The sequence below is a fragment of the Diabrotica virgifera genome, chromosome 7 (genome assembly GCF_917563875.1).
Source record: "Diabrotica virgifera virgifera chromosome 7, PGI_DIABVI_V3a".
Classification (NCBI taxonomy): domain Eukaryota; kingdom Metazoa; phylum Arthropoda; class Insecta; order Coleoptera; family Chrysomelidae; genus Diabrotica; species Diabrotica virgifera.
Genome location: NC_065449.1, coordinates 148520247 through 148531318, shown reverse-complemented (window position 1 = coordinate 148531318; position 11072 = coordinate 148520247). Strand labels below are relative to the sequence as shown.

The 11072-nt window shown below is 30.6% G+C and overlaps 3 protein-coding genes across 3 annotated transcripts in view; 2 read left to right on the top strand and 1 right to left on the bottom strand.

Annotated features, from left to right (window-relative positions):
• Nucleotides 1-755: 755 nt before the first annotated feature.
• On the top strand, nucleotides 756-2396 carry LOC126888635 (gastrula zinc finger protein XlCGF7.1-like). The gene is made up of 4 exons (XM_050656991.1): nucleotides 756-1677; nucleotides 1791-1910; nucleotides 1994-2338; nucleotides 2392-2396. The coding sequence occupies exons 1-4, from the start codon at nucleotides 1596-1598 to the stop codon at nucleotides 2394-2396; spliced, it is 552 nt and encodes a 183-aa protein (XP_050512948.1). The 5' UTR covers nucleotides 756-1595.
• LOC126888285 (uncharacterized) lies at nucleotides 2291-4669 on the top strand. The gene is made up of 3 exons (XM_050656414.1): nucleotides 2291-3176; nucleotides 3972-4044; nucleotides 4098-4669. The coding sequence occupies exons 1-3, from the start codon at nucleotides 2401-2403 to the stop codon at nucleotides 4257-4259; spliced, it is 1011 nt and encodes a 336-aa protein (XP_050512371.1). The 5' UTR covers nucleotides 2291-2400; the 3' UTR covers nucleotides 4260-4669.
• Nucleotides 4670-8610: 3941 nt separating this feature from the next.
• The window catches only part of LOC114334008 (ATP-binding cassette sub-family B member 6), a 123283-nt gene continuing 120821 nt past the window's right edge, over nucleotides 8611-11072 (bottom strand). The window contains exon 13 of the mRNA XM_028284007.2: nucleotides 8611-8991. Coding sequence (XP_028139808.2) covers nucleotides 8755-8991 — 237 coding nt within the window. The 3' untranslated portion in view covers nucleotides 8611-8754. The remainder of the gene's footprint in view (nucleotides 8992-11072) is intronic.

Here is an 11072-nt window from a genome sequence, read left to right as displayed (position 1 = left end):
TACGAATAGCTATGATGATAGCCAATTTCCAATAGGAGAGGAAGCTACAAGAAGAAGTATGTATGCTCCTCAGGTCGGTCAGGGTAAGATTAAAAGAAAAGCCTACTATCATCAACTAGAAGACATATTTAGTAACATTTCACCAGGGCGTTACATGAGGTGTTTTTTTTGTACATATGGGCCAATTCAAAATAAGATTTAACCTTACTTGGGGCCTGATGATGAGCAGTAAATTGTAATTGTAGCGCTCGAAGCCGGTCGTCGAAGTTCTCTTCTTCTCGAAGTTACTATTAAACAAATGTTTCTTCTTCTTCTTTTATAGAGGCAGTACTGCCTGTTTTTCTTCAACGGTGCCTTTCATTCTGTCCATAAATTGTCATTCCATCTTTTCTTTGGGCGTCCTATATACTTCTTCTGCCTAACGGTGACTTGTTCCTGGCTATTCTTACTATCCTTGATCAGACATCCTGCTTATGTGTTGATTCCATTCGTCTTTTCTATTCTTTACCCAGATATTTATATTGTCTACCCCACATATACGCCCTTACTTCCGCCCTTGCCCGATTCCTTACTTCTTACCCTATCCTTTTCCAGCAATCCTTCTTAAGAAGGACTTCTTGAGAGACCCAACGATTCGTTGGGTCTCCAGATGTCTTTGTGTTTTGCTTGTATCTGGTCTTGTTTCGGCCGTGTAAGTCATAACTGGTCTAATATCTGACTTATAGAGGAGTGGAAATTTGAAAACTGCATATATTCTTGTTCTCATGATCATTTTTCAGTGCGTCATTAATTATGACGTCATATACTGTATTGGCTGTGTCGAGACTTATTTCATGTAATTATTGACGAATCTGACAGATGCCAGAATCGTACTTAGCCATAGGTGAAAAGCTTGTGGAATTAAACTAATTAGTAATTTAGTAGATTTGATTTTTACACAATATGTTAACATGTAGGTATTTTTTATAAAGGGGAATAAAATTAAAAAGTAAACAATATTGTTAATTAAATTTATTAATATGGAAACATTAAAAAATGACACAAAACTATCCATAAACTGTGTTTTTATCTTCTTCTCTAGGTGCTGTCTCCACTTCAAAAGTTGATAATCATCAGAGCGATCTTTATTTCTGAAACCGCGGCTCTAAACAATTCATTGTTATTACATCCAAACCATTTCCTAAGGTTCTTCAGCCATGAGTTACGTCTCCTTACTATGGATATTTTTCACTCGCGTCTAGAAATTATAAAATATTTTGGCTCCTTGGCTTCCACAAGGTCAAAGTTGTGACAGTTCTATGAGAATGTAAAATAAAATGCCGCGAAATTCAAATATGTTTAATAAGGTTATGTTTCAACTGTTGACATTATTTGAAATATTGATGTAATATTTGTGCTGATTAAATTTGTATGTATTACTAGTAAATAATATTTGTGCTGAATTAATGTTACAAGACATTCATAATATAAATTGCTGTCAGAGTAATCTAGTAGATGTTCTTAAACTATATAAGGCCTACAATATTTTGAGATTATTATTTACTATAAATCTACATATTATTTTAAAACTATTTCGGCTAAAATAGGAATATATAATGGAACATATATGCACGGAGTGTACGCTCACATTCTCAAAACATTCTAATTTAAGAAGTCACCTGAAAACGTTTCATCCTGGTAAGTTGTTTTTGATTAATAACAATCCACTGGATATCTATGCAATCTACAAACTTGATGACTTCTCGTTGTTATATCTACAATTTGATGATTCCTAATTCTTGTAATTTTAGATAAACTGGACATAATTGCACCCAACAAAACATTTAAGTCTATTGTACTTTGTAACAAATGTCCCAAAAGGTTCTCTAAATATTCCAATTTAAAAAGGCATGTCACTAAGTTTCATCCAGGTGAGGACAAAACTTCTATTTAGTGCTTTTTGGCTATTATTGTATACAGGAATCAATAGCGAACATATTTTATTTTATTTCAGAAAATATCAACGAGCTGACTTCATCTAAGATTTGCCCATATCAATGCAGTGAATGCCAGAAAAAGTTTTCACATTTACAAAATCTTAGAAAACATAAAAAAATTCATGCAAAAGACAGTGATATTGGAAAAAAGCAACAAAACTTCAAGTGCAGTTTGTGTAACTACGAAAATTCTATAAAATCCAATTTAATTCTTGATTTCGAAGAATATCATGCCATTAAAATAGAGCAACAAGATCTTCACTTTTCTAGTGAACTAGAATTTCAAAAATGGAAAACTAACATGGAAAAAAAAGAATTTTCTTCATATGTCACATACAGTCATCCATATACGACTGCAGAGGGCATTAAGAAACAGAGTTATATTTGCCATCGTTCAGGTTTTTATGTGAAAAAGGGTAAGGATATGCGATATTTAAAAACCAAAGGAAGCAGAAAAATTAATGGAATATGTCCTTCTCGATTGAAAGTTTGTATTTTACCAGAAAATGGCAATGTTAAAATTAATTTTATACAAACTCACATTGGTCATGACAATGACTTGGGTCATTTGAATATTACTAAAAATGAAAAAATAGAAATAGCTAGTAAAATTGCTTCGAAAATTCCTCTTGTTTCCATATTAGATGAGATTAGAGATTCTGTAACTAATAATAAGTTGGAAAGGATGCATATCTTAACAAGAAAAGATCTTCATAATATATCACAAACTTTTAATTTAAATTCTGATGGAATTCGCCATAAAAATGAAGTTATAAGTATTGAATCCTGGATTGAAGAAGCCAAGAATAGTGGAATAATTTTATATTACAAGCCACAAGGGGCTTTATGTAATGATTTTCCTTGTTTAAAAAATGAAGATTTTCTGTTAATTGTTATGCATCCTGGTCAACTGGAAGTGTTAGACAAATACTCAGAAGATGTAATTTGTATCGACGGAACACATGGACTTAATGCTCATGATTTTGAACTTACTACATTGTTAATATTGGATGATATGAGGGAGGGATTTCCTTGTTGTTTTATGATTGGAAATCGGTCTGATGAGGAAATAATGACTATTTTTTTCATAAAGATAAAAGAAAATTTAGGAAGAGTAATCAAACCCATGGTTTTCATGTCAGACATGGCCCAATATTACTATAATGCATGGCTCCAAATTATGACTCCAGCTAAATTCAGGTAGAAAACTATGCAATATATTCTTATTTTTAAACGCTTTTATTTAGTTCAATAGTTTTCGTCAAATCTTTAGACGTTAATTTGACTGCCTTTTCTCCAATGCAAATGAATGAAAATTTGCAGACATATGCATTTGCGGGAACAATACACGAATAGTCAATAAAAAATTTTTTTGTTTATTGTTTAGATAAAAAAAAAACGATTTTAATGGAAAATACTTAAATTCTCTTGTTTTTTACGATGTAAAAACTTGAAACTTTTACGGATTGTAGCTAATGATATGAACCATACATAATTTCACTTTTTGCGTTAATTGTTTACGTTATGCTTCATAAATAAACAACAAAGTTTCAAATTTTTTGCCCATTCCAACTACTTTTCATGTTAGTAGATACATCATATGTTTTATACATATTTTAATAAACATGACGATGTATTTTAATGTTTGAAAAGTGTAAGACAAAAAGTACAAAATAAAAAAATATGAAAAAAAATTTTTAAGAAACGCTTTTCTTTAGTTATGAGTGACTAAAATTAAATATATAAAAAAATCAACTAAAAAGCAAAAAATAAAAATGAAAAAATCTAACACATTCGTTAAATAAAAGCGTGGGGCGAAAACCATTTATTCGATGAAGATGTGCCACGCTTTTTTTTGACGAATGTGTTAGATTTTTTCAATTTTTTTTATGTTAATTTTTTATAATATTTTTAATTTTAGTCACTCGTTATTAAAGAAAAGCGTTTCTTAAAAAATTTTTTTATTAAATCTATATTATGGATATTAAATTTTAGGCTATTCTGTTCCTGGCACGTAGATAAAGCGTGGCGGAAAAATCTAAATAAAATTGATGGTCAAGAGCAAAAGGTAACTTAAATATTTAATTTTTTTGCCCACTCACCATATCATTCGTCTTTTAGGTTATCGTATACAAACAGCTACGTACCTTATTACAAGAGACCGATGTTACTTCATTTAGGGATATGATACAAAATTTTCAAATTTCTCTTCTATCTTCTGGTAATACCCAAGAATTTGGTCAATATTTTCAAAAATGTTATCTGCACAATATGGAATCCTGAGCATACTGTTATCGCTTGCATGCAGGAATAAATACAAATATGAGCATAGAACGAATGCATCAAACGATTAAATATTTGTATTTAAATGGAAGACAAGTACGAAGGCTGGATAAAACTATCAATATCTTGATTAAATTAATTAAAGACAAATTGTTTGAACGGCTTATTACGTTGAATAAAGGTAAAATATCCAGAAAATTACGAGAGTTACGGAAAAGGCACAAAACAAGTCTTAATTTAGATATGGACACCATTGTCATGTCTGAAATGGGCTGGGAGATACCATCAAGTTCAACCAATGATATCTATTTAGTTCAGAAAAACAAACCCAGTTGTGACTGCCGATTAGTCTGTGATTTGTGCCAATCCTGTCTACATTCATATTCCTGTACATGCTTGGATAACAGTATAAGATGAAATACGTGCAAACACATACATCTTGTGTGTCAATTTATGAAAGGCCATCAAATTCAAGATACTAATGCAGATGAAGAACATATAATAAATACAGATGAGGTAAAAATTAAACAAGCTACAGAGCAAGCTAAATTTGTGGAATTTGTGAGTAAGTCTTGTAATATCAATCAAGAAAAAACGTCCAAACAACTGGAAGTTGAAAAACAGAAATTGATAGAAATACAAACCCAAATAATTCAAAATATAACAACTTTTGAACAACTTGAGGCATTTAAAAGTATTACAGCACCCTTGGTGCCTACATTAAGGACATTAGCAGAACATTCTGGAAATGAACTTAATATTGTGGCACTATCTCATGGAACACAAAACATTCCACACAATAAAAAAGTAGTTGCTCAAAAACGTTTATTTTCCACCAAGAAAAAAACTACAAAGTCAAAAAAAAAGCTGTTATCAAAACCTGATGCTGAAGAAACAAATTTGATAGCAAATCAATTAATGCTACAAGTAAATAATGTGCTCTTTAATTAGAATAAAATCTTTATTTGTATACATTATTAATTTGTTTGATTTTCTCACCTATTCTAATTCATTTTTTTTTAATTCATATTGAAAATATTGTAGGCATTAATACTTTAAAAACATTTACTAACGTACCTACTCTGAAAGCAATTTATGATATTATGTCTGTCTTGTAACATTAATTCGTAATTTCATCAGCACCAATAATATTTATTAATACATAATATAATAATTTCAAATTCACAATAAAAATAAAACATAACCTTATAATATTTTTTATTTGACATTTCAATCGAATGACCTTGAGAAAGCCAAGGAGCAAAATTATTTTATAATTTCTAGACGCGAGTATATTTTTCTTGCATAAAGACCTGGAGTATAAACTAACTTCTAACGAATTAAATTCTAAACCAAAATACAAAACTAACTTTTAACGAACTAAATTCTAAACTAAAACACAAAATAATGCACAAAAACGTTGTGAAACACAAGGGAAGTCGAATTCGAAATTTCAAAATGACAGGTACACAAAATACTGACTTGAATAATAACCGTCACTTGACTCTTTGACACTTCTAAAAAATGGCCAAAATGGACGAAGTTTTCGTCAAATGTTCGTAATACGTGTATTTGATTGGCTAGAAAAAACGCGCATTCTAAATATCAACGAATCAAACGTAGGTTAGGAATAGACATCTTATGTATATAACCATTGTAATGCTGCATTATTTTTGTGTTTAATCACGGAGCTACCGCTTTTTCCGTCTCATCAAACTTAATGCATTAGAGAGAAATCGAAAAACTGTGACGCACTGAAAAATGATCATGAGAACAAGAATAGCTTGCATAATTAGTGCAGTATGAGGTTTTTAAAAGAACAGTGTGAGGCTTTTCTGCTAACCGAGAGAGACAGAATATAGTATGAAATTATTATCGACATACGAGCTTGTTTTTAACGCCCATTAGATTGAATTCCAGTTTTGTCATAGTAGTCCTGTCGCCAGGGGGGGTACAACGGCCTCGTTAATTCAGATGGACTTACTCAAGTTTTTTTTATGTATTTTGACCCGTAGAACACGAATTTTTTGGGTAACAGTTGATCCGGATGTCGATAAGATTGTTATAGACCAAGAACTTGAGGAATCAAATAACAGCGATTTTTGGCAAAACAAAACAATATTTTGTATTTTTTGGGCCATTTTAAGTAAAAAATATTTCTACAAGTTTTTTCGTAGGAGAATTTTTGAACCCGAATAACTTTTGATTAAAAAATAAAATAGCAAGTCTGCTTACCGCATTTGAAAGTTTAAGTCAAATTATATCGGTTTTGATTATTTGCATTGGTAAAAATTTATTTTTTTATTGTTTAACAAAGCTATAAACACGTAGGGTTTCCCGTGCTTTTACATGCGTTTTAACGCATGTAACGTAGAAATAGTCTTGATTGCACTAGTACCTATTCTACCTACTCGTTCGATTTTAAATGAGAAATCATAGAAACATCACTCACGCACTAGTTGTTTGTAGCTTTGTTTAGCAATAACACAATAAATTTTTAGCAATGCAAATAATCAAAACCGACATAATTTGACTTGAACTTTCAAAGGCGCTAAGCAGAATTGCTATTTTATTTTTTAATCAAAAGTTATTCGGGTTTAAAAATTGCAGTTTTTCGATTTTTTGAAAGTTCAACCGCGTTTATCTCGAAAACTGTGCATCCTACTAAAAAACTTGTAGAAATATTTTTTGCTTAAAATGACCCAAAAAATACAAAATATTGTTTTGTTTTGCCAAAAATCGCTGTTATTTGATTCCTCAAGTTCTTGGTCTATAACAATCTTATCGACATCCGGATCAACTGTTACCCAAAAAATTCGTGTTCTACGGGTCAAAATACATAAAAAAAATTTGGGTAAGTCCATCTGAATTAACGAGGCCGTTGTACCCCCCCTGGCGACAGGACTATAGCGACATTCAGTTTTGATAACGGAAACGTCAAACAAACGTTTATTTTTTCATTAGTAATAATTCTGGTTTTATTCGCAAAAAACAGAATAAATAAATTGATATTTCAAGTTAGGGAAATGGTAACCTTTATAACTGAACATAAAATTCAAATTATTAAATTTCATTATTCTGGAAGTAGTGCCGATAGCTCGTGCAATTAATGAAGAACGGGAACAGCGTGATACTGCCTCTAGACTACATATTGCCGTATGTAGTCTACCTGAAATTAATTTTCCGTAAAAGCACGCTAATTTCAAAAAAAACTAGTATTGGTGCTAAAACTGTACGAAATATTTTAAAAAGAAACATGTACTTTTTAAAAAAACTTTCAAACCGAAAACGAAAAAACACCCGAAATGTTGTCGAACGCCCGAAGGCAATTATACAATAGATTGGACTACTTGGCTGAAGGTGGTGGACTTTTTGAAAATTTAATTTAAAATAGTTTTAATTAAAATTATAAAATTGATATTTTTTAGATAAATTGTTTTAATGTATGCCATTAAGAATTTATTATCTTATTTTTTATGAATTGAAATTAAAGAAACTGTTGATTTAATCTAGGATGGGAACCTGCTTCCATAATCTTGTAATCAAATCTTTTAAATATTTCCCCACACCTTCTAAAAAATAAACTTTCTTTCGGCAACAATGTACAGATAATACTGCCCATAGTGCTTACGGGTGTATCACGGACATGTGGTTACATGTTATTCTCTCGGACATACAAGTCTGTATAAAATTTTTTCTCAGTTCGTTGGGTTGTTTTAATGCCCTATATTCAGTATATTGTGTCGTTTATGCATCCAGCCGTTCTACTGGCTTTAATTATTTGGTCTTTTACCTCTTCTTCGATATTGTTGTCGGATGATAAAATAATTCCCAGGTATTTGAAAATCATTACTTGTACAATTTGATTGTCTAACTCCAATTTGCATCTTATTTGTATATTACTAAGCTTTTTGTTTTTCGGGTTGATATTTTCATATTCATTTCTTTTGCGTTAATATTGAATTCGTGCAGTTATCTTTGTAGGTCGTCTTCGCACTCTGCTACTAACACGGTGTCATCAGCGTAATAGAGTAAACAAATTTTTAATTGTGTAAATTGACTTCATTTTTCTCTCTTATTCTTTTTAGTAACAAAGAACGTGCAATCGATTCGTTATTCAAAGGTAAAGCAGTTGGACCAGGCGATATATTTAAAGACGTGTCGACAGCGTTAGAAAAGACAGGAACAAGTTTAATAATACTTTTGCCTAATAGAACAAATGAATAAAAGTTTAAGATTTTTTATGTAAGAAAGATAATTGTGGATTACTGGTATAATAATTTTACCGTGCTTGCTGAATAATTTAGCAGTAATAAAAAATAATAACAGTAATGAAAAATTTGAGGTCAAATAAATATAAATTGTTTATTTTATTTTTTTATTAAATAAAAAACAATATTGTTTTCTAATACCATATTTTAACTATTTTACTTATAATTAAATAGAATATTTCAATTCAGTACCACAATTTAGCTATGTTCGAGCTGCGCTATGGCTATTTAGATTTAGCACTCTCCGAGCTATTTTCCAAAGACTCTTTATCTTTATTCTCCAATTGCTGTCGCCACATGTTAGCGTATATTCCTTCTTGGCCTATCAGGTGGTCGTGTTTTCCTCTTTCCACTATTTCTCCTTCTTGTAAAACTAATATCTCATCTGCATGAATAATGGTGGAGAGTCTATGTGCTACTATTATCGTGGTTTTGTTTGCACACATTCTATTCAGAGATTCCTAAAACAATTCAAAATTGGTAATTAAAAAATGAACAGTATTACAGTTTTTACATACAGTCCCTGGCCATATTATTATGACCACCTAGGAATTTTTATAAAAATGAACTATTCCACTAAGTACCTACCTTTTGTTTAAAAATTGTTTTTAAATTTAATTTTGTTATGTAATGTTAATGTTATACATTAACTATAATATATTTAATAATAAACAGCAACAAAATATTTGAAAATATTACATATTTACATATTTTTTAATATCATGTTGAATTCCTGACCTTAATTACATAGAAAATATTTAGGAGCTTTTAAAACAAGAAATTTACAGTGAATAGGTCAAACACAAAATTGTTTTGATTCAAGAACTAATGTATCATTTTAACCACAATGATAAATTGAAGCAAAGTGAATTTAACTGCATTCAAAGTATGCCAAGACGGGCACTAGCGGTAATCAAAGCGGCAAAAAAAAATGAAAGGGGGCTCAACAAAATATTAAAAAATATATAAATATGGGATATTTTTAAGTGTTTTATTGCTATATATTATATATTTAATAATAAACAGCAATAAAACATTTGAAAATATCACATATTTATGTTTTTTTAATATTTTGTTGAACTCAGTTAAACAGTTAAATTCACTTTGCTTCAATTTGTCATTGTGGTTCCAATGATATAGTAGTTCTTCAATCAAAACATGTTTTTTGGTGACCTTTTCACTGGAAATTTCTCGTTTTAAAAACTCTAAAATATTTTCTATGGGGTTAAAGTCAGGAATTCAACAGAATATTAAAAAATATATAAATATGTAATATTTTATTGCTGTTTATTATTAAATACATTGTAGTTAATGTATAACATTAACATTACATAACAAAATTAAATTTAAAAATAATTTTTAAACAAAATGTACTTAGAGGAATAGTTGATTTTTATAAAAATTCATAGGTGGTTATAATAAGATGGCCAGGGACTGTATAGTACAAATTAATTTCCACAAATTAAACACATAAGTACTTCGACCTCCACATATAAGCCCCTTATCATTTCAGTTGGCCTATCTTTGGAATTTGCAGTGTATGGCGATTACCATCAATAAATCATAACCTATATGCTTTTTTTAAGTTCCCAAAATAATTATTATGGCATTTTTTATTAATATTTACCAAAAATATACAGTTTTCTTCATTCACTTTCATCAACATACGTTGATATTTTCAGGGGTCATACTCTGCACTGCGAATGGGATTAAATATAAATGCCCAGAAGGCCAAATATATTTATTGTACTAGGGAAAGCACCCAGATACCTAGAAGAATAATAATCGACGATTTAGAACTGGAAGGTATAGATACCTTCATATACCTACTCTCGCTGTCGACTAAAGATAAAATATTAGCGAAGGAATTAAAAGAAGAATAGTGCTTTCCAATAAGTGTTACTATAGCCTGGGAAGTCAGATTGCCTCTATCCAGAAAAATTAAAATGACCGTCTATAAAACACTAAGGAGAATTCTAACATATGGAGCAGAAACGTGGTCACCGAATGTTCAAGAACCGCTTAAACTTTTCTAGTGAAAACTCTTAAGAAGAATATATTATGAAGGAATAAAAGAGCAACATTTGTGACGCAGGCGTTACAACTTGTTGAGTTGTAACGCCCGTATGGGTTACATAGAAGTTTTTGGGAACCTAATGTAAAATTCTATAAGGTAGCACGCCTTAGATGGATAGGGAATGTAATTAAACGTGAGGAAGGTGCAACAGTCAGAAAAGTTTTTGATCGAAGAGAGCCGATGGAACAACGAGCCAGAGGAAGACCGAGACTTTGGTATCCAGACAACCTAGAGAATGATTTTAAATTTATTGTAGTTAGAGCATTGAGAATTATGGAAGTTGGGCAAATGCAAGACGAATGGAGAAGCAGTATACTGGTACTTGTTTACAAAAACAAGGGAGATATACAACAATGTACAAACTACAGGGCTATAAAACTGCTTAGCCACACCATGAAAATATGGGAAAGAGTAATTGATAGACGGATACGTGAAGAGACCGAAATATCCGAGAATCAATTTGGC